This window comes from Muntiacus reevesi, chromosome 7 (genome assembly GCF_963930625.1).
Source record: "Muntiacus reevesi chromosome 7, mMunRee1.1, whole genome shotgun sequence".
Classification (NCBI taxonomy): Eukaryota; Metazoa; Chordata; class Mammalia; order Artiodactyla; family Cervidae; genus Muntiacus; species Muntiacus reevesi.
Genome location: NC_089255.1, coordinates 67,903,951 through 67,928,410, shown reverse-complemented (window position 1 = coordinate 67,928,410; position 24,460 = coordinate 67,903,951). Strand labels below are relative to the sequence as shown.

Here is a 24,460-nt window from a genome sequence, read left to right as displayed (position 1 = left end):
GCATAAAGCTACATCTTAATGCTCAATAAACAGGTGCTCAATTACCCCCACCAGTTCTGTCAGGCAAATATTAACCAAACTTGAATCGTTATAAGACAAAAATTTAATGAAAATTGGTATGCAATAATCCAAAGGGCTAAATAGTTACATGGGACTGTATTAGAAATTTAATATACAAGTAAATGTTACATGTTATCATCATCTGATTCATCTTCTTCCTTCAAAGATTCCTGGTAAGAGAAAAAGTGTTTAAAGTCAATTTTTAGCACTGCTATAACAACTTGAATCTAACTGCTTGTCATTCAAAATTCTTTATAAGTAAAATGGAACACTGGTTTAGAATGTTAAACTTTACTTGAATGTCTTAAGTACATCCTGCTCTATCAATGACTATATTCTTGATAGGATACACACAGTATGAAAGCATTAAATGTTCTCAAAACACCTTGCCATTTTCACATGCATAAAAAAATTTTTTTGGAACCAGGGCAACTTTATCCCCATTGAGGATAACCTAGAAAGTTTCGTTTAGTTCACCTCAACTCTTAAGTGTTATTTAATAGAATTCAACATATTTCCATGATGCTTTTACCTTGAGCTGTTTTCATGCTATGGCTTACCTTGGCATATTTCTCTGCCTCTTCCCTTATATCTTTAGGAACTATTTCATGTCTTCCATTAGTTACTGTAAATTAAGCCATATATTTAAATGAATTAAAAACGAGAACTGTCACTGTGATTTGAAAAGACTAAACAATCTAGCCAATCCATAGGGAATACCAGGTTCTTTGACCTCATCTTTGTGCTTCATAAGCTCTTACAATAAAGAAATTATGCTATGATTTATCCTGGTGCTATAAATCCTGAGGATTCATTCACATATATATATTCACACACACAGTCAAAGCTATGGTTTTTCCAGTAGTCATGGCAGTGTGACAGGTGGATCATAAAGAAGGCTGAATGCCAAAGAACTGATGATGCTTTTGAATTGTGCTAGAGAAGACTCCTGAGAGTCCTTTGGACTGCAAGGAAATCAACCCTGAATATTCACTGAAAGGACTGATGCTAAAGCCAAAGCTCCAGTACTCTGGCCACCGGATGTAAAGAGCCAATGATATGGAAAAGACCCAATGCTAGGAAAGATTGAAGTTGGGGACAGAAGAGGATGAAATGGTTAGACAGCATCACTAACTCAACATGAATTTGAGCAAATTCCAGGAGATAGTGGAGAACAGAGGAGCGTAGTATACTGCAGTCCATGGGGTTGCAAAGATTCATGAATTGGCGACTGAACAACAATTTATTCACAGCATGATTAGATTTTAAAATCTGTCCCTGAAGCCCTATGGTTGCCTTCCTAGAAAGAAAAAAGGTTACTTCCCAATAATACTGTATGCAGTGGATGTTTCAAAGTAAATAAACTACTCACAAGTTTATATAGTCTCTTATTAAGCAGAACTTTTCCATTAGTATCCCTAAATTTATTCTAGCTTTGTTTGTATTAGAAAGGCACCCAGCAGTCAGAACACACTGTGGCCAGTACTGCAATTGAATGAATGCCTATTTCATGATCCAGCAGTTCCACTCTTAATATATATTTCTAAAATGCTACTACATATGCATGCCACAGTAGATGTAAAGGACATGCACAGCTGCATTATTCATTTCAGTAAACACTGGAAACAGTCCAGTTGTCTATTGGAATTAAAGATAGTGGTTACCTTTGTGGACAAGGTAAGGGTTGTTGACTTAATGGAGGCCTAAGGGTTGAGCTATTTCAAATCCTAAAATATGATGCTGTGAAAGTGCTGCACTCAATATGTCAGCAAATTTGGAAAACTCAGCAGTGGCCACAGGACTGGAAAAAGTCAGTTTTCATTCCAATTCCAAAGAAAGGCAATGCCAAAGAATGCTCAAACTACTGCACAACTGTACTCATCTCACATGCTAGCAAAGTAATGCTCAAAATTCTCCAAGCCAGGCTTCAGCAATATGTGAACCGTGAACTTCCAGATATTCAAGCTGGTTTTAGAAAAGGCAGAGGAACCAGAGATCAAATGGCCAGCATCTGCTGGATCATCGAAAAAGCAAGAATTCCAGAAAAACATCTATTTCTGCTTTATTGACTATGCCAAAGTCTTTGACTGTGTGGCTCACAACAAACTGGAAAATTCTGAAAGAGATGGGAATACCAGACCACTTGTCCTGCCTCTTGAGAAACCTGTATGCAGGTCAGGAAGCAACAGTTAGAACTGGACATAGAACAATAGACTGTACCAAATCGGGAAAGGAGTATGTCAAGGCTGTATATTGTCACCCTACTTATTTAACTTATATGCAGACTCCCGTCTAATGTTGAGGCTGAAATGCCAATGATTTTTGGCCACCTGATGCAAAGAGCTGACTCATTTGAAAGGACCCTGATGTTGGGAAAGATTAAGGGCAAGAGGAGAATGGGACAACAGAGCATGAGATGGTTGGATGGCATCACCGACACAATGGACATGGGTTTGGGTGGACTCTGGGAGTTCGTGATGGGCAGGGAGGCCTGGCGTGCTGCGGTTCATGGGGTCGCAAAGAGTTGGACATGACTGAGTGACTGAACTGAAGTGAAGGGTAATTTGGCAGGCTGGCCTACTTGTTCACCAGATTAGTGTTTACACTAATATATTCATGCTGTTTGTTTTTTTGTGTACTTTACTATGTGTACAGGCCATTAGTAACTTTTTTTAAGATTGAAAAAAAAAGGCACCTATAGTAAATTAGGTTTGGTACTGATGACTCTGAGAGCAAATAAGTACAGAGTAATCACTTACTTTCACCAACCCAGCTGAGCTCTAGTTCAAAAGCTTTATCCTTAACTTCATCGTGGACTATGTAAATTCTAGAACAGAAAGAGGAAATTAACATTTGGCCATCTACAAACATAGTTCATGTACCCACTCAGCAAATCAACATCCATTCCTTATATAAGTATTTGTAAAATTATACACACAGTATACATAGTCTATAATATGAAAATTAGGACTGAAAAAAAACACTACAAAGGATTCACTATACCATATATCTTTATACAACCTAAGCTGTTCAATTGATACATTCTTTCAGAGACAGAACTAAAAGATGTCTAATAAATGGGAGAAAGCTATTACCTGTGCCTTTCCAGGATATTTGGTATTTTCCATTCATTAACTGATTTTTAAACAAAAACTAATTTATTAGTTTACAGTTAGTCTTCATTCTGCACTTTCTTGGCAGGAATATTTTTGAACACCTTTACTATTCTGGATGTCCCTAAACCTGGCCTTTAAACAGTACAAGACAAACTGCAGCAAACAAGGAAGCAGTGTCACACAGTATATTAAAAGTAGAAGAGTAACAACAAGGCTTCCCTCGTGACTCAGTGGTAAAGAATCTGCCTGCCAATGCAGCAGACGGGTTTGATCCCTGATCCCGGAAGGTCCCACATGCTGCAGAGCAACTATATTATGGGCCCCAACTACCGAACCTGTGCTCTTAAGAGCCTGGGAGTTGGAACTACTGAAGCTCCCAGGCCACAGTGAGGAGCCTGTGCACAATGAGAGAAAAGCCTGAGCAGCAATGAAGACCCAGCACAGCCAAAAAGAAAATTATTTTTAAAAAACAGAAGTAAAACGTTATCAGCAAAGCTTTTTTTCTATTTTATACTTTACCATCTTTCACAACAAAGGAGCAAAAGTAATTTGGAGGGTATTCCTAAAGCCTTGCTATAACAGCTGTAACATAAGAAAGCATCTTAAACTTTCTAGAACTAAAAGAAGCGTAGTACTCCATTTTATTAAATGATGAAAGAATGGCTTTCCTACACAGAATATAAACATAAAAGCTGTGGTAAGAACTGATATCCAGAAGAGTTCTCGAAGGAAAAAAATTTGCACAATTCAATGAGGATTATTTACTTTTTATTAGTTCTATCATGTTATAGTTGCCAGTGTCCTCTAGGTTGTCGTTATTAATAAATGACAGTCACAGAATGGAATGGATTTCCCTTCACAAGAAAGGGCAAGGGTCTCATGGTAAAAAGGCAGTAGGGGAAGGACGGTGTCAGTAGCAGGAGTGGTAGATTAGTATAAAATTATAAAACACTTGTGATTTTAATATTTTGTTAACAACGATCAGTATAGAGATTAAGAGTATCATTCAAATAATAGGTTTATCATCATATGATAGACCCTCCTGGACTTTTTTTCCCCCTTGCATGTATTATTAGATGTAAAACCTGCTGACTAGACAATGATGACGTAGTTCTAATGTGGACAGAGGTGTTATGAATTCTTTGGAATATTATGTTTATTACTCTTTAACTCTGAAAAGCTGACTAAAAAATCAGCATTTTATCAGATTTTTTGAAATACTAAATGCCTGCATTCTTTGATCTAAAAAAAATAATGTATTTTGAAGCATGGTCACTGAGATTTTACTGGCATTATTGCTGCTTACTACTACTGTTACACAGCTTTCTACCCTAGGTATCTGTAACATAAACTACTTCAGGCTTTCTTTAGCTATTTCTAGATGTTTTGAAATACTGCTCTATTCACCTTGTTATAAGAACTTCAGCTGTAGATCTTAAAGTTGTAAGCTAAGGTTAATATAATTGGGACTTTGGAGATTTAAGAAGTCAGAAGCTAGCAAATGAAGTCTCTAGAGGTTCACTATATCCTCCAAATCTTGAATTCTGTCAACTGAACAGGGGTATATTTTAATCAAAAGCTGTTTTTTCCCATCCTGTTCACTGTCACTTAAAATGAAGCCTCTCAGAATGTTGGAGTCACCTTCTAACATTAATGCAATAACTAATTTCCAAACAAAACAGCCTCTTAGGATTAATGTATAAGGTTAGGTCAAGTGAAATATTTGTCAATACTAAGGAAAATTTCAACTTACATTTTTGCAACTTCTTTAACAACATCACGGCAGGTCATTTCTTTCATCTACAGAAAATAAAATATATATTCATTATGTTATGAGTCAAAGGAAAAACACTTTCCACTTGTGTAACTTTTCAGATTCTTTTTGCAACTTTTATCAGTAACCTATGCTCTTAAGATTCTTAAATATAAAATCAAGGAAAATAACCTGAAATTCAAAAAGACCAGAACTTAAGTTTTTTATTGTTTAATTTTTTTTAATGATTATGCAAAAAAAGCCTTGGGCACCAATAATTTTCTGAAATTATTCAAGTTTATAAAAATCTAGACTTCTTTATGAATTTATTCGCAGACAAACCCTGACATTTAAAAGATTACCAAGAAATTTTTTTTTCTTTATAGTGAATTCAGGATAATAAAATGCAAACAAACCACAAATACTTCTCTATGCTAGATAAAGAGGGATAAATTATCCTTCATGAAACTGTTCAAGACAAAACTGCAAAATGTCAGGGAAGCTCTGAAGAACCAAGATCTGAGTGGAGTCTTGGAACACAGATTTATCTGATTTAATTATGAGGAAGATAAATGAACTGCAAAAGTGAACATATGGAAATCAAGGCAGAAAAATAGCCTTTAGATGCCTGGCAGAAAAGTCTGTTACACTAAAGGTACAGCAAGTAACCAATGCAGAACTTTTTTAGTATATGTGTTTCTGAACACATTTGACAAAATTTTTAAAAATGCGCAAACCTGGTGTTCATATTCTGAATATGTGGAGGATGGAAAATAGTGAAAAAATAATTAACAGTCATAAATAGCAATCCAAACTTGAGGTGGTTTAACTACTGTATCTCTAAATTAAGCTTACTAATATTTTATTTTTTGTATTTAATATTTACAAATCTTGATGCCCCAGCTCATAGAAATAGGAAAAATATTGGAAAGCAACAACTGTTCAATCTAGACAGAGATGTTTGTTGTATGGTATTTTTTCTGATTGAATTTCTGATTAAATTTTTTCATGGCAAATTGGGGGTGAAGAAAAGGAAAATACTGATATTCGTATTTTTGTCCTTATTAGTTTAAGTTCTATATTTAGTAGATTAATTGTAACATACAAAGGGAAACTTAAACTTGAAGTGATACATCTTAAATATCAAATACATTTTTACATATGTTGGTAAAGTTTACTTTATAAAATTATATTCTTGGTAAACAGAACACAAGTAGAAAAGCAGACCAGAGTAATGACTGAGAGCAGGGGCTGGCAAACTCTCTCTGTTAAAGGGCCAAGTAGTAAATATTTTAGACTTTGATCATAGGGATAAGGTTTTAGGTCTCCATTTCAACTACTAAACTCCACTGTTGTACTAGAGCAAAAGCAGCCAGTGACTGAATATGGCTATGTTCCAATAAAACTTTAAAAAGCACTGCAGCTAGAGATTATCATACAGAGTAAGGTAAGTCAGAAAGAGAAAAACAAACACTGTATACTATCACTTATATGTGGAATCTAAAATATGACACAAAGGGACTTATCTATGAAACAAAACCAGACTCACAGACATAGACAACAGAGTTATAGTTGCAAGGGGGAAGGGGGCTAGTGGAGGGATGGAGTAGGACGCTGGGGTTAGCAGATGTAAGCTATTATATATATAGAATGGGTAAACAGCAAGGTCGTACTGTATAGCACAATGAACTACATTCAATATCCTATAAGCCCTAGTAGAAAAGAATATATGACAGAAAAGACCACTGGTCTAAGAGTTATAAGGTCTTGGATTGTTTGTAAGCAATAATCTATGACTCTAGCCAGTGTGGTTTCTTTTTTTTTTTTCATTTTATTTATTTAGTCAGTGTGTTTTAACCCAGGCTTGGACTTGGGGCTAAGTGATCTCTAAGGTCCTTTTGTCAATTTTATCAATCCTAAAATAACTGATTAGGCTTTTACAGGTCTAGAACTTGGTGTTAAGTTCCAAGCACTAAAAGCCTGGTATTAAAAAAGCTGAATCAGTGAATTAGTTGAGCAAAGTTCCAGTACAGCATTAACATTAAATGTACAAGAAATTTTTGTCACTGTAATTTACCAAAATACTGCTAAATCATATGCCTGTCTTTTAAGGAAGTTTCTGATAAGCAATGAAGAGCTGGTGAGTATTATTTCAATGTCAAGTTGATCATTTATGGCTAAAAGAAAAGCCAGGAAATTTTTAAGAAACTTTTCCCACACTAATAGATGTTGGGAACAAAGGAAAGAGAAGCAAAGGAGCGCAGACTTTAATGTGTAAGACTTCAGACAAAAGCTGTTTTCTAGATGAAAGAAGTGATACAGTAAAAGGCCAAAGTTCTGAACCTAAGGGGCACAGGGTTTGGTGAATGGGTCTCAAGGATTTTGTGAAATTGTATGAAAAAAATTTTTAAGATTAGACAGCCATCATGGGAAATACATGTAAATCCATGGCTGATTCATGTAAATGTATGACAAAACCCACTACAATATTGTAAAGTAATTAGCCTCCAACTAATAAAAATAAATGAAAATAAAAATTAAAAAAAAAAGATTAGACAGCCATCAGAATCAAAAGGACCCATGATACAACTCTAAAGATAATATGCGGCCAGCTTTCCTGCTCAACCAATCTAGCAGCTTCAGAAAGCTTGACTCAAAATGGCAAACCACACTTGGACTAAAAGCTTTAGTCTGTGGTGATGAAACTTAACCACATGAGAATAATGGTATACCAGAATTTTAAACAATAAAAAGGTATTACCTGAAGCTTTTCAATTTCTGTCTTTGCAGCCTGCCTGGCTTTGCCAATGGCACAGCCCCAATAACCCTATTTAAAAAGAACATACACCAAAAAAAAAAAAAAAGTATTATTAATATACTATCATAAGTCATTAATGACTACTGTTTCTATTTAAAGATTAATAAAAGGATGCTAGATGACATTCAAAAGCACATATGGAGAAATACAGTAAAAAGACATTTACTAAAATGAATAACAAGGGATTCAAAAAGTTTAAAGTATCAAACTTAAGTATAGAATAACCTGGATTATTTTCAAGCAATATACAAAGGAAAACAAATTATATCATTTTACACACACACACACACACACACACACACACACACACACACAGATCATGAGCTAGAAGTGTACTTGAGGTTAGAAATAGAAAAAAATTTAGCTTTATGAATTGAAATGATTTTTGAAAGAAAGAATTCCTAAGAGTTAAATACTTTAAGCCTTCTTAATGTATATATAGACATTTTTTGGCAGCACCAGTGCGGCTTGTGGAATTTTCAGTTTCCCAACCAGCAGGCAGTGAGAGCATGGAGTCCTAACCCATGGACCACCAGGGAATTCCCTAATTTATATTGTAAAGGTTTTTTTTTTTTTTAATTAAATATGCCCATTCATACTTGTATAACTATACTTGTATGTAATAACAAAACCTAAAGAGCCTTAATTTTGTTAATGAGTATAAAAACCATTAAAATCTCAGAAGACACTTTAAGAATAGATTATTAGAGAAAGATCCAAGAAATCCCACTTAAAATCCTTTGTACTGGGGAATTCCCTGGCAGTTCAACAGTTAGGACACAGGCTTTCACTGTCATGGACCTGGGTTAGATTCCTGGTTGAACTCTGTTTGGGAAACTTAAGATCCCACAAGCCATGTGGTGCAGCCAAAAAAAAAACCAAACCCAAAACAATATCAAAAAACCCAAAAAACTTCAAAAGGGAGGGCATTATATTCATTTTAGAGACTCTGCTAATATTTATGGTAATAAAACAGCACATATTCAAAATTTTATGTTGACTATGCAGTTTCTACATGGCAACCCACTCCAGTATTCTTGCCTGGAGAATCCCAGGGACAGAGGAGCCTAGCAGGCTACCAGTCCTTGGGGTCACAAGAGTTGGATATGACTCAGCGACCAAACCATACAGTTTCTACAGTAGCATATGAAAAGTCACAAATCTGGGACTTCTCTGGTGGTCCAGTGGTTAAGAATGCACGCTCCCAACACACAGGGCACAAGTTCAATCCCTAGTCAGTTCACTAAGATCCCTCATGCCATGCGGCATAGTCCAAAAAAAAGTCACAAATCTTCGCTGTCTCATACCCATAGATTCGTTATTAATGTTAAATAAGAAAATGTTAAATGAGTATTAAAGAAACATATAATCTGAATATGACTTAAGTGCTAATGAGAGACCATTAAACTGGAAATAGAATCTCAGATAATTCAAAATTAACTCACATATGAAACACCTGATGGGTCAATCATGTAGAGTTGTGCACCGTCATTCACACTGTAAGACCCTAACATGAAACTGCACAAAAGTAAATTAATAATTTTAAACCATGGTTCTTAATACCAGAAAAGTATTAAAAAGTACAGTGATAAAAATGCAATTTACTTTCTAAGATAAACATTGACTAATACCCATATAACTGACAGTAAGCACTTTGATAATATAGTTTGGATAAAAACTAGAATATACTTGAAAATGTTCAAAATTCATGTGCCTTGGTTTAGTATTAAACTTTCTAATCAACTTTTCCTGCAAGGATAGCACTGCAGAGAAAGGAGTACTGACTGACAGACAAGTAACATGAGGGCCCAAGAGCTAAAGGCATAATCATGAAAAAGCCAAGGGAACAAAATTCTTGCTATGAACACACTGAATCTACCTCAAACTCTTGTTCCACCCTTCATTCTTTCTTTCTTGGCTATTCCCCAGCATTCCTCCAGTTATTTTTCTGCAGTAATCCAAATTGATTCAATGTATTTTTTATATGCAACAAAATTAAAATTAGGGTATTGAACAATCATATGAATTACTGGTTTTTTTGAAATTATAAACAGAAAGCAGCTTCATATTACTACTTCATGTGCAGAATACCATATAACCAATTCCCATTTAAGTGCATTTTACCTGTTGCTTACAGAAGACAAGACAGAAACTAATGAGAAAACTGAGATGTCAGTACCGTTGGCTACTTAGTAACAACAAATGGACTCTATTTAAGATCAGTTTGCAGGGCTTCCCTGGTGGCTCAGTGGTGAAGAGCCTGCCTACCAGTGCAGGAGACACAAGTCTCATCCCTTATCTGGGAAGATCTCACATACTGCTGAGCAACTGAGCCCATGCACCACAACTATGGAACCTGTGCTCTAGAGCCCAGGAGCCAGAAGTATTGAAGGCCGTGCACCCTATAGCCTGTGCTCAGCAACAAGAGAAGCCACCACAATGAGAAGCCCACGCACCACAACTAGAGGGTAGCCCCTGCTCTCCACAACTAGAGAGAAGCCTGCACAACAACGAAGACCCCAAAATAAATTAAATTAAAAAAAATTTTTTTAATAAAATCAGTTTGCAACTTCCTGAAAATGTCTGGATCTAGTATCATATCAGAGAATTCCATCCCCCCAGTTTTATTAATAAATAATTGACATGCATCACTACATTAAATTTAAGATGCACAGCATAAAGGTTTGATTTATATACACTGTGAAATGCAATGATTACCACAGGTTTAGATAATATCCATCATCTCACATAGATACAATAAAAAGTTCAAGTACTTCTTGATGAAAGTTCATTTCTTAAGGGTATAAAAGGCTAATACTTAATAAGATGCTGGGAAAACAGATAACTGTAGTACAGATATCACTGAATATCTCACTAAATTTCATACCTGCAGCCAAAAGGTCTAACAGCACTGTAGAGTGTATACGCGTGTACATACATGGCCACTCTGTCTGCAAGATGCTGAGGGGGGAAAAACAGAAGAGTTTATTAAGATTTTTCTTTTGCTGTTCCAAAGGCTCCTCAACTGTTATCAACTTACTTTTAGTGGAATGTTATATCCAAAGTTAGATCTAAAGTTGGAAGCCTCTTCTCTTGCAATGTCTGCTAAAGAACGAGCATCTGCCAACAAACCTGCTACTGCCTGGAAAAAAAAAAAAGTACCAATTAACATTTCTATCACAAATGAAGCAAAAGTATGTGATTGTGATAGACTTACTTGATATTTTTAACAAGCATCATCATTAGAATAAATTAGTTTGGCTTAAAGGTCTTTCAAGACTCAGACACAACTTAGTGGCTAAACCACCATCTTTGCAAGGCATTCTGGAATTTCGATGCTTGAGTATGGGATAACAATTTGGAAATTTCCCAAAATTGTGACTTCATTCTTTTGTCAAATGATGACATTAAAAAAACGCCATGTCTCCCTATTTCCAACTTCATTATAAAGACTAAAACAACCACAAAGAAAAGTAAAACCATGAGTTTTGGTTAGAACTGGTTTTTAATTTAAAGCCATTCTATGTTTTAAAAAGTTATTAAAAGTTTCGATTTAAAAGGTGTAGCCTCAAACCTTCTTTCTTTTTCAGCATACTAATAAACTGTAATGCAAAACCAAAACATGACAAACCACAAATCTAGTGGCTTAGAACTGCAATTACCAAACCACATGCTGAGATATCCCAGAGAACTACAGTAAACTCAGAGTTGTGGGGTATTTTAAGTTTTGGGGGAAACACATATTGAAGTAGTTCAGTTTCAACATCAGACCATTCCACATTCCTTTCAATGCCATCGGATCACTGAGAAGCTGGGGCTGCCATGAGAGAAAATAAGCACTGTACAAAAATCAATGTGAAACAGGAAGCAGGGTGGGGTGAGGCACAGCATCTAATACAATTCCAAATTTTAAGAAACTGAAGAGTACACATTAGTAGTTGTGGTTGTTTGAAAATAAAAACATTTTTATTTTACTGTCATATGGTGAGGTTTTGTTTTTATAGCTACTAAGTTTTAAGAACATAAATCATGATTTAGACCTACATATATAAAACAGAACCACTGGGTATTTCTTTTGCACTAGGGAAACCATGAAAACAGACATGTTGAAACAGTTACAGGTACTGGAAACCACTGACATAAGAAGATTTGCAAAATAAATTCTATCAAAAATTTTAATAGCCTCTTCTTCTACTGCTACCTAGTAATAGTAATGATTATGAAAATCCTTAATCCATTACTGATCACTCATAACATGCTAAGCAGGTGAGGAAACTGGAGTTTAGAGTAACCCAGGTAGTAATTTTCATGATTTAAATAATCTTCCATTACATAAAACTCACTGTGAAGTCTAATAATTTGTCAAATCACTTGAAGATGACAATTGTGGAGACAGACTATCAATCCTTCTTTTCTCCAACCTTCTTCAATGTCTAATGTTTTACCAATTTCCAGTTGCAAGGAATGCCATCAGTTTTTAATAACAAATGGGACAAATCTGAAAATTCTAGGAAAATCTTTCCACCACTAAACTACCTATAAGCATATGTGATTTTTTTCAAAATACATCTACCGAAAGCTATCTTTTTTACTAAGTAAAAGAAAGCAGAATTCACTAATTCCCTTCTACCAGTTAGGTTACAATCTGGCCAAGTTTCAGGAAAACATCAGTTTCACTGGCAGTAATAAATTTGTTCAGGAGAGAAAACAGATTCAGAAAAACTAATAATTGAAGGCAAAAAAATGTATCTGTAGCTTTACAGTTTACTGCTTATATTTTGCTAGTCCTTTCTATGTTATGTGTAACACATCTTATTTAGAAATACCAATAACAAAGCTACCAATACTTTAGCAGAATGAGTGGACCCTACAGAATCTCACCCTGGGGCTCTAGAGTAACACACAGACCATGAAGACCCAAGTAAAAATCCCAGCATATTTCATTACCAGTTGAGTCTGTTTCCGCATCTGTAAAAATGGGATTGATATTACTTTCACTGGTTTGTCAAGATTACATGAGATAATTTATGTAAAGAACTTCTGGCATATTACCTAGCACACAGAATACATATTCTCTTTTCTTCCTTGACTTTACAGAAAGCAAGATTAAAAATCACTTTTCTCTTTTTTCTGGACTTATACTTACTGAAGAAAGTCTGATATTTATATAGGATGACTTCAATATACCCCAGTAATCTACTTATGTCATACCAGCTGCATGAAATAAATATAGTGACGCTTATGAAGCTACTAAAAAGGATGTGTTCACTTTTCCTTTCATCAGACTTCCTTTCCTGATACTCCACCTTACTATAAAGGTATTCTCTTTCTGATAAAACCTTCAGCGTGACAGTTATCCCCAGAAAAGATACAAAAAAACTAAAGACTTAACTGCCTCTCAAGCATATGCCTTGACTGGCGATCTGTGGTGCCAAGATTTTTTACCCAATCGTCTCACACCTCTCCCCTTCCTCATTTTCTTCAACTTGTTTTTTTCGTATGTATCTCCAATTGGGTTATAAGAATGCTACCAGTATTCTTCCGGGAAAATTCCATGGGCAGAGGAGCTTGGTGGGCTACAGTCCGTGGAGTCACAAAGAGCTAGACATGACTGAGCAACTGAGCATGCACGCACGCACCTTTCTTTTAGACAGTGAACTGTTCATAAACCAGTAACTTTCTGATTATTTCTATGGCTGCTCTTTGATCTGTTTTTACCTCAATGCTAAAGTAATAAACAGGTTCTTATAATTACATTTTGATATATTCCAATTAATTACATCACAAGAAACTGGACAAGGCAAAAAGGAACACTTTTAAATGTGACCTTACCATTCCAACGTGTCGATCAACATTAAAAAGTCGTTTGTTGGAACCTTCTTCATAAAGTTTAGACAGGACTAATTTTTCTACCCCAAAGACAACGCCGTCTTTACATCTGATTCCAATAGCTGTACTGAAACAAGTAGAAAAAAAAATCAATTTTTTTAACTGAAAATAAAAGAAACTTTGTAAACTCAAGTTAAAAGAAACAAAAAAACAGGCAAATTTGTTTCTTAGAACATATCAAGTTTTTAAAGCAAACACATTTGAAAACTAGAAAAGGCAAACATCCTAAAGTGTGATGAATTAGATCCATATAAATAATCATGTGACCAAAAGAAAAAAAATTTCGTTATCATGACATGGAAAGATAATAATACACAAATGAAAAAAGATCCTAACAAAATGTGTAACAAGTGGCACAGTATCTAGCATATGCTGACTATCTTATGACAAATGCTGACTAGTCATGTCCATTAAAAATGGTACATAACATGCATATAAATGATAGGCTACATACAAAATAAAAAGTTAACAATTTCTAATCTGGGTGGAAAGATTATAATTCTTCTCCTTTCTTTTGCTTTTTCTGCATTAACAATGCATTGCTTACAGTAAGTGTAAAAGAATAAACATTCTGTTCAACTGTTTAAAACAAAATTGATCAAAAAAACAAGTAAAATGTGGAGAAATTATATACCACCATTTCAAGAAAAAATAATTACTTTAAATCTCATTCTTTTAACGAAGAGAATTCTATAAGAAACCACCAGAAAAATTAACTGAGTCACATGCACAAATTTTGTAAAGAATTTCAGACACTCCTTCCCCCACACTTCAGGTACCTTTTCAAATTTAAATTCCTTGGTCCAAATTTCCTAACTCCCAAGAATCTGCAAAGCCCATCTAGCTAATTCAATTTCATATTATAAATCCTGTGCTTTGCTGAATTCAACCTCATTGTCGTCCCTCAAACACCATTTTTGCTTTTAAGTCTTTATTGAAGTTATCCTGGGTACTAGAATACAATTCCTCCTCACCACAGCACATTTAAATAAATTTCCACAAACTTTTGCAAGTTTACTTGAATAGTCTCAGACAGCCTTTCCCAATTATTACAATTTCTCATCTTCCTCATTTTTCAGAATCTAAAATGTCCTTAACCCTAAACCAAAAGTTCTCAAAGTATGGTTTGTCAGGTCAAAAATACTTTTATAAAAATACAGAAACATCATTTGACTTTCTCCATTGTGTGGATGTTTGCACCAATGGTACTGGCTGACAATAAACGGTAGCAGTAAATACCATTCATTGTATTTTTTATTGCTACGCTGTTTGTTTTTATTAAAAACCATTTTTAGTTAAGAATGTCCCTGATAAAGTTGTAATTAATTATATTAGACATTAATCCTTAAGTATCTGTCTTTTTATTATTCTAACAAAAATCAAGTTAGCCAAACTTCTGCTGCACATCAAAATATGATGGTTGCCTGCAGGAAATAGCACTGATAAACTGCTTTCAGGTGTAAATTTTTTCAAGGAACATCTGTTATTACCATCAAAGAATAATAACTACGGTTATTTTCACTTAGGTATGTGGCAGACTTTTTTCTAAAATGAACAAAATGAGCCTGTCACTTCAAGGAAAACAAGTGAGAGTATTTTCTTGACAGTGATAAAATCTGAGTTTTCAAACACAAACTGGAGATTTGGAAAACATATTGGTGGTGATATTAAAAAATGTGATGTTTCTAACAGTTAATAATGAAATATATCTACTTTGGAAGGTCTGTTATAACTCAGTGAACCAATATTTTCCAAATGGCCAACACACAATGTTACAAATCATGCATGGATAAAACATGCAAAGTACAAAACAGTGCAATAGATTTTAATAATAGTACAAAAAGTTCATTATTATGTTTTCAGACTCCACACTGCAACTAACCTTTACAAAACTAAAATTTGTCCAGTATGGTACAGTATAAATAAACAACATGCATAAGATTATTAAATGACTCCTCTCTTTTCCAACTATATATGTATATGTAGCCTGATTTGTTGCACAAACTTCAACAAAAGTTACAACATACTAAAGTAGTAGCAACTATGAGACTCTGTCTTTTATTAAGATTCAATTCATCACTGAGATTTTCAAGAATGTAAAACAATGCAACTCTTCTCACCACACTTTTTCCCCATGTTTTGGAAAAGTAATTTTCATTAAAAATGTTATTGTTACTTAAGTATTTTAATAAATGTTAATGTAATTATTTGTTAACATGCAATTTTATCAGTTATTTAAATAAATTAAGAAGTATTTTTTATTTTTTGGTTTTAATTTCTAATACTGATGAACCAATAACCTGCATAAATAAATGCCTTTTGGGGTGAGCATTATGGTAAATATTTATAGAACCTAAGAGCCTACTTAATTAAATGCTCATCAAGGTTTTAATGATTTTTTTTTCAAGTATAAGGATGTCCTAAGACCACAATTTTGTGTACATTTTTGTTCTAAACAATCTAGTCTCACAATTACGTTGCACAATCTTCCTTTCATATCTTGTCCCCTCAATGAGGATAAACTGAAAAATTATAATTTAACTCCCTTTTTTCTTTTGCATATTACCTTCAAGGGGCATACTTTTATAAAATAGTTATGATCATCATATATAGGTTTTTTTCAATAGTGTTTTAAGTATCTTCTTATATGTTCTTATTTGTTTTGGTAGTTCCTGTCCCTAACATAACAGCTACTCAAAAATATTTGACTTTTAAATCCGTAAGATTTAATTTCTTTCTTTGAAAGAATTTATCTTTAGGACTTCCGGGTCATCAAGTGGTTAAGACTTCACACTTACACTGTAGGGCACACAGGTTTGATTCCTGGTTGGGGAACTAAGATTTGGCATGCTGTACAGACGTGGCCAAAAAATAATAATAAATAATGAAAATAAAAACAAAAATAAACAAATGGATCCTAATGAAGCTTAAAAGCTTTTACACAGCAAAGGAAACCATAAAGAAGATGAAAAGACAATCTCAGGATGGGAGAAAATCATCTGCACAGGAAGCAGTGACAACGGGTTAATCTTGAAAATACACAAACAGCTCATGCAGCTCAGTATCAACAAACCACCCAACTGAAAATGGGCAGAAGGCCTAAATAGAAATTTCTCCAAAGGAGACATAAAGATGGCCAACAAACACATAAAAAATGCTCATCATTAGTTATTAAAGAAATGCAAATCAAAACTACAATGACATATCACCTCACACCAGTCAGAATGACCATCAACAAAAATTCCGCAAACAGTAAATGCTGGAGAAGATGTGGAGAAAAGGGAACCCTCCTACACTGTTGATGGGAATGCAAACTGGTATAGCCACTAAGAATAGGATAGAGGTGCCTTAAAAAACTAAAAATGTAACTACCATGTGACTAAGCAATCCCACTGCTGGGCATATACCTAAAGAAAATCATAATTCAAAAGATACATGCACTCCACTGTTCACGGCAGCACTATTTACAATAGAAAGGACATGGAAGTAACCTAAACGTCCCATCAACAGAGGAATGGGAAAAAAAATGTGGTATATACATACATACAATGGAATATCACTCAACCATAAACAGGAATGAAATTGTGCCATTTGCAGACATGTGGATGGATCCAGAGACTGTCACACCAAGCGAAGTAAGTCAGAAAGAGAAAAACAAGTTATTATTAATGCATACATATAACGCTTTCTAGTGAAAGCTAGGGACAGGGGAGCCTGGTGGGCTGCCATCTATGGGTCGCACAGAGTCAGACATGACTGAAGTGACTTAGCAGCAGCAGCAGTGAAAGCTAGAAAATGGTATAGATGAATTTACCTGCAAAGCAAAAATAGGGACACAAACAGAGAACAAACATGGATATCAAGGGAGGAAAGGGGGAAATGTGGTAGATTGGGATTGACATATATACACGACTAAGAAGCAAGAGAATTTCAGAAAAACGTCTATTTGTGCTTTATTGACTATGCCAAAGCCTTTGACTGTGTGGATCACAATAACCTGTGGAAAATTCTGCAAGAGAGGGAATACCAGACCACCTAACCTGCCTCATGAGAAATCTGTATGGAGGTCAGGAAGTAACAGTTAGAACTGGACATGGAACAACAGACTGATTCCAAATAGGAAAAGGAGTACGTCAAGGCTGTATATTGTCACCATGCTTATTTAACTTATATGCAGAGTACATCATGAGAAACGCCAGGCTGGAGGAAGCACAAGCTGCAATCAAGATTGCTGGGAGAAATATCAATAACCTCAGATATGCAGATGATACCACCCTTATGGTAGAAAGGGAAGAAGAACTAAAGAGCCTCTTGAAAGTGAAAGAGGAGAGTGAAAAAGTTGGCTTAAAAGCTCAACATTCATTCAGAAAACTAAGATCATGGCATCTGGTCCCATCACTTCATGGCAAATAGATGGGGCAACAGTGGAAAAAATGGCTGACTTCTTTTTGGGCTCCAAAATCACTGCAGATGGTGACTGCAGCCATGAAATTAAAAGACGCTTACTCCTTGGAAGGAAAGTTATGACCAACCTAGATAGCATATTAAAAAGCAGAGACATTACTTTGTCAACAAAGGTCCATCTAGTCAAGGCTGTGGTTTTTCCAGTAGTCATGTATGGATGTGAGAGTTGGACTATAAAGAAAGCTGATTGCCGAAGAATTTATGCTTTTGAAATGTGGTGTTGGAGAAGACTCTTGAGTGTCCCTTGGATTATACTCCAATTAAATAGCAAAAATAATGATAAACTAAAAAATAATTTCTCTCCTTTCAATGCAGGCATATAATCTCATTTAAAATTATTTGGTTAAATGTTTTCTAAGATTCAGTCTATATGTCTCACTTTTAAGAAGATTCACATCTAATTTTTCTCTTTTCCACTTAGGGAACGGCTACCCACTCTAGCATTCTGGCCTGGAGAATTCCATGGACAGTATAGTCCATGGGGTCACAAAGAGTAGGACACAACTGAGCAACTTTCACATTCACTTTTTCAAGCTCACAGAACACTTTAAAAATTTCCAATTTCATTTTTCTGGTAAGGTATGGGAAGTTAGATTAGATGTCCACATCCCAGTTTTACAGACAAAAAAGTGACATTCAGGGGAATGAATACTGGAACCTTATATATTATTACCATTTGGCAGCAGCTAGCAGGAAAATTCACATCTTCTGATCCTCATCCAATATTCTATCATACCAGGTGACATAGGTTCCTTTAAAAAAGGAACTTTCCAAGTAATTTTTCTTTATGTAGAAAAATACTTATTTTTAATGTTTCCAGTTTTTAAAATTATATTTAAGCTTGCTTAAATGTAACTGTTCATATGACCTTCCCAAAATTAAATGTAACTGTTTAAGGTCATATTTAGAAATAATTTATAGAAAACGAATTGCTAAAATACACAGACCTCACAGCCCAATCTCAATTTTCCCAGTTACAGATAGTTTCAAAATATATCTCCAGTTCTTCTTAGTCAAGACATCTCTTACCAGTTTTTTAACACCAATGAAAATGCAAGGACGCAAAGGAGGAAAAGAAAAACAATAAACTTCCTCAAATCTTTCTCCAACTCATTGGCCAAAAAGCCTATCTTCTTTTACCAACGGGGGAAAAAATGTCACCTTTTCTTGAATTTGACTCTCTTCTGAACTCTTTCAGGCCTTGTACACAATGACAAATACAGTTCAACCTAAAATTCTTAACAGCCTCACTTCTACTGTATTATCAGATACTGACAGTTTGTAAGTACTGATATCTATAAAACTACAACATTTAAACACAAAATCAACTAGCTTCACTAACAAATCCCATAAGACTCAAAATGTATTTTTGTTCAAAAATTTTAAAATACTATTTCATAAACCATTAGAAATCTATAAATCTTGTTTCTACCACCAAGAAAATGGCACACAAAAAATAAACATCTATTTATTCAGTATCTACTGAGGGCTATGGGGCTTCCCAGGTGGTACTAGTGGTAAAGAACCCGCCTGCCAATGCAGGAGATCTAAGAGACGCGGGTTCAATCCCTGGGTTGGGACGATCCCCCTAGAGAACAGCATGGCCACCCACTCCAGTATTCTTGCCTGGAGAATCCCATGGACAGAGGAGCCTGGCAGGCTACAGTCCATAGAGTCACAAAGAATCGGACACGACTGAAGCAACTTAGTATGCACACACTGAGGGCTATGTGCCAGCACATGCAAAGACCAGTTACTATCTGTAACCTTATGAAAATCCCATGATCGAATATTGAAGGTATTAGTAGAAAGTGAGAAAACTACATCTACACATGGGCTTTTCTAATATTCCTAAAACATTTTCCTACCACACAACTTTTCATTACATTCAAAACATTGAGCTCAAACATCAACACAGCTTATTTAGTAGCAATAAAAAAAAATTTTTTTAAGAGATCTGAATGACATGAAAGAAAAATTTTTAAATCTTTTATCTCATCCCAAAGCTGCTTTATATTCAAAAATACAATGATTACTTATATATATATTATATAGATATATGTATAACTCAATCACTGTGCTATACACTTGAAACTATGTTATAAATCAACTATACTTCAATAAAAAAATTAAAAATGAAACCTGCCTTGGCAGACTTTATTCAATTAGAAGTGATTTTTTCATTTCAATTAGAAGTGGTGGGTTACAGTCCATGGGGTCGCAAAGAGTGGGACACAACTGAGCGACTAACACGAACACTTTCACACTCAGGGTGAGTTTTCTAGCTCCAAGTCACCCTTTAAGGAACTGCCTCGTTTTGTACTGCTTTGTGTAAAAATAAAGATCATTGTTTAAGACAAAAAAAAAAAAGTGAAGGAAGTAATCCAAAAGGAAAATATCTTGGTGGTCCTACACCTTTTGGAGTATAACAGCAGAAGAGAAAAATAAAAAATATCCCTCCTCAGATGATCATGTGACCAACTGCACAGGGCACTGAAAACACAAGGAAATAAAAGATTAGACAATAAAGTCACAAACCTATTGGCCAAGGAAACCAATGATGTAAGTCAAGAATCTGAAAAAGAGCTAACAAAGATGTTGATGAATTTGGCTTTATACACTTGAGACATGGTAGAATGTGTAAGTGTGTAATTCTGGAGTCAATTGGAAATATAGTCATATGGAGAGAGCTGGCATAAAGAGAAATCTGGAAATGACTAATAAATTGAGATTATTTTAGGGCATGTATTATTTGTGCCAAAGTAACATAACAAAGCCTAATTACCAAAAACAAAGAGGAGACATTTAATACCTGGCTAAAACACACTAATTTCAAGTAAAACACTGTTTCTTACCTACTATTTTCCACAGCCTTCATAGCATATTCAACTTGAAAAACTCTTCCATCCGGAGAGAATGTAGAAGCTGACAGATCATACTACAAGGAAAAGGCAATAACAAGCTTAGAAGGATGCACCTTTGGCAGTAATAACAATTTTTTTCCTAAATGGCTTACACATCAGAAATGTGTGTTCAATCTCAGTGAAGATTTTGCTTTGAAGAGAAAGGGAAAGCACGTCAGAGCAGGAACAGCAGCTAAGAGAAAAGTTATACACTTTAGATTTCTGCTATTGACAAGCAATGAATACCAGTCCTGAGTAAAGTCAGAACTTTTCCCACACAGAACACGGCTCATTTCTGAAAAAATTACCATGGTAGAAACAACACTGGCTTCTCGTTAGCACTGAAGTATTTTAATTCATAGCTGTGGCAGTAATGAACTAAAGGAGCTTGGACACAGCATTTAGCATTCAGATATTTAATAAGCATCTATTATATGTCAGTCACTATGAGGAAATACAAAGACTACTCATTCTTAAAGTCCTTCATTTTCAAATCAGACCTCAAACAGATCGAGGTGCTGGAGATAAACGGTTCTATGATGAAAAATAAGACAAAGTGAACTTACGGTCTCAGGGAATACTACCTGATCAAGGAAGGCAATGCTATAGCAATTATATTTATGTTATTTAAGCTGAGCCAGACCTAAAAGACAAGTAACTACTCATTTAGAATATAGAGAAAGAGTGTCCTGGCATCTGGCATAAGAGACCTCAGGGTAGAAATAAGAGGAGCAAAATTAAGAAAAGGAAATAATGTCACTGCATCTTGAGCACCATAAATGGTAAACAGAAGAGTAAACTATATTAGAGGCAAATAAGGGCCAAGTTATGCTAAGTCTTTTATTTTAGGCTGGAGCAAGAAGTTTACATTTTATTCTAAATGCAACAGAAAGTCACTGGAGTTTAGGTAGGGTGAGGGGAAGAGGTTCTAATTTTTTTTTAAATGCTGTTCATCTGGTAAATGAATTATAGAGAAAACAAGAGTGGAAGCAGAGATAGGGTATTACAAAGGGAGTGTCTTTGACAAGAGAGAAAGACATGGAAGGTGTTATCCTTTGAGGGTGCAGTCAAAAAAACCGTGCTTAATGGATTGGCTTTAGGAATACAGTAAAAAAGAAATCAGAAGTGAATCATAGATTTTTTTTTTTTTCATTTAAGCGACTAAAATTGAACCATTCACTGAAATGTAAATTGTAGGAGATGCAAAATGGCAACCGAAGAAGAAAACCCAGAGATCTACTCTGGACGTGTCATTCGAAATGCCTATCAAACAATCGAGTGGAGAGAAATATCAAGACAGGTCTTCGCATCCGGAGTTCTTGGGACAAGACAGGTGTTAAGTCTTAAACAGTGGTGCTTCCTGCCTCTCAGCTTGTTGGTCTGTTAAAGGAAGATCTTTAACTCTACCACCGTAATACCCAAATATCTTACCTATTTATATTATTAAACATTTTTAAAGGGTTTGTAGAACTTTTCAGAACACTATTAATCTAGGGTAATTGGTCTGCTAAACGAAGATCTTTACCACCGTAATACTCAAAATTTCTCACCTAGTTATATTATCAAAAATTTTTTAAAGGTTTGTAGAACCCTTCTATTAATCTAGGGTAACATTAATGTAGTTGCAAAGTCAATTTGCTACAACATGCATTACTGAGCATCAACTAATCCAAAAACGGTATGACAACCTTAGTATAAATTGCCTATTATCCAACTCGGAAAACCAGTATTTGGGCCTAATGGTGAGAATCAAAATCTTATGCACAATGGGAGTAAATGAACTGAGAAACCCATTACCCAATGCCTCTAGTGGAACCAACCAATAAATATTTCTAAACATTATGTTTTCTATATGGGGAAATACATAAAAGGAGCAAGCCGAAGACTGCATATATGCAGTACGTTTAACCAAGAAAAGTTAGTAGGCCGAACAAGTTAACAAATCTAACTCGAAAATCCTGGAGTCTGTCTGTTCAAAGAAGCGGTTAAGTACGTAGCTAATCATTTAAACGCTTACGGTACTGAGACCTCACAGTGCTTTTATTTCTCTACGAGAAAAGCTGGGACAACGGAAAAAAGGGAAAAGATTCTTCAGATTCCGCTTTTTAGATAAGATTTCCTTATCAGTTCTGAGAAAGTTCCAGGGACTCATACAGAGGTCCATCGGTACCCTCGAAGCTAAGACACAGAATCCGTGAGTCAGCAGCACCCCAGGAACTGCAAGGGTGGGGAGGAGGGGAGAGGTTCTTGGAAAGCGGCGTCACAAACTGGGCTCTGAAGCCGCCTTGCCTCAGTGGTGCTCAAGAGCTTAATTGTCCAAGTCCTTCACAGCGTGCGCGCACACACCACTTCAGGCCTCAAGAGTTTCCACTTTCGGTTTCCCTAAGTGGCTAAAGAAAGTGACTCAGCAACCTAAGCAGCTCCAAATCTCACTGCTGCGCGGCCAAGCCCGCTACACCTGAGCTGAGAAGCGTCAAGTCACGGTCACCGCAGGCGCGGGCCTACACCGCCGGGTACCGCACAACTGGAAGCGGCCCACCTGCCCCCAGGCAGTCCCGGAGGACCCCGAGTCCGCGCACCCACCGCGGTCTGCCCGCGTTCCCTTCCACGCTAACCCTTAGACTAGACTATCACACAGAGAAACAAAGAACTCACCCCGGTGCCGATTGAGCTCATCCTGCTAAAATCACTGGGACGCTTACGGCTTCAGGCCTAAAGCGATCCCCCAGCACCACAGCAAAAGACTAGTAACAAGCTCTCTCATTGGCTATTCTTTCAACCAATAGCCTTTTCTGTAACTCGTTCCTGGAGCATTGGTCCACGGAACAGAGGATTGTGGGAAAAGGGAGGGGGGCGGGGCAGGGGCGGGAAATGCACCTGGCGAGTAACGCGCATGTACAAAAGCAATCTCACCGGGGTTAGGTAGGCTCCAGGTTGTTTCGTCTCCGGTTTAGGTTCGTAGGTGTCGTTCTGTCTTCTGGTTGCTTGAGAAGCTGCGCCAGTCCTTTTCCTGGGAATTATTATTTACCTTTTATCCTTCTCTTTCGCTTCCTTATTTTTTTTTTTAAAGCAAAACGGAGAGATGTTCTTATGCTCTTACTAAGGCCAGAGAAAACGGTAGGGGAGAGGTCCCTCTCCACCATTGGCGGCCTGGTTCTAACCCAATATATTGAGGCAACCCCATCATCCACCTATTCTAACAAGAAGGAAGAAAGTTGCACTCTTGCTTTCTAAGGGTATCACCTCTGGGCTTAGGTCGGAATTTTACAGGATTAGTACTCTTTGTATAACTCTAGTAGAATTAAGGATGAGATTGATTAAATATTATTTGTTGAGCGCTGTATGTCCCAAGTACTCAAGTTACACCCTGCTGATGTAGCGATGAAAGAGACAGGACCACATCCTTTACACTCAATGAGAAGAAACAGGCAACGGAGAGTAAATAGGCAAATAGTTG

At 35.9% G+C, this 24,460-nt stretch overlaps 1 protein-coding gene across 1 annotated transcript; it reads right to left on the bottom strand.

The window, feature by feature from the left end:
- Positions 1 to 88: 88 nt before the first annotated feature.
- On the bottom strand, positions 89 to 23,805 carry PSMA3 (proteasome 20S subunit alpha 3). Its single transcript, XM_065941458.1, has 11 exons — positions 23,659 to 23,805; positions 20,956 to 21,038; positions 13,580 to 13,703; positions 10,788 to 10,889; positions 10,635 to 10,708; positions 9,193 to 9,265; positions 7,691 to 7,756; positions 4,930 to 4,976; positions 2,820 to 2,887; positions 621 to 685; positions 89 to 230 (listed from the first exon to the last, which is right to left on the bottom strand). The coding sequence occupies exons 1-11, from the start codon at positions 23,677 to 23,679 to the stop codon at positions 186 to 188; spliced, it is 768 nt and encodes a 255-aa protein (XP_065797530.1). The 5' UTR covers positions 23,680 to 23,805; the 3' UTR covers positions 89 to 185.
- Positions 23,806 to 24,460: the final 655 nt, after the last annotated feature.

Excerpts from the sequence above, each read along its gene's own strand:
- PSMA3 (XM_065941458.1), bottom strand. The coding sequence starts at position 23,679 with ATGAGCTCAATCGGCACCGGG. Across the intron at positions 21,039-23,658 it reads TGAGCTCAATCGGCACCGGG|TATGATCTGTCAGCTTCTAC; the intron begins GTGAGTTCTTTG and ends TTTTCCTTGTAG. Across the intron at positions 13,704-20,955 it reads AAGGCTGTGGAAAATAGTAG|TACAGCTATTGGAATCAGAT; the intron begins GTAAGAAACAGT and ends TACTTGTTTCAG.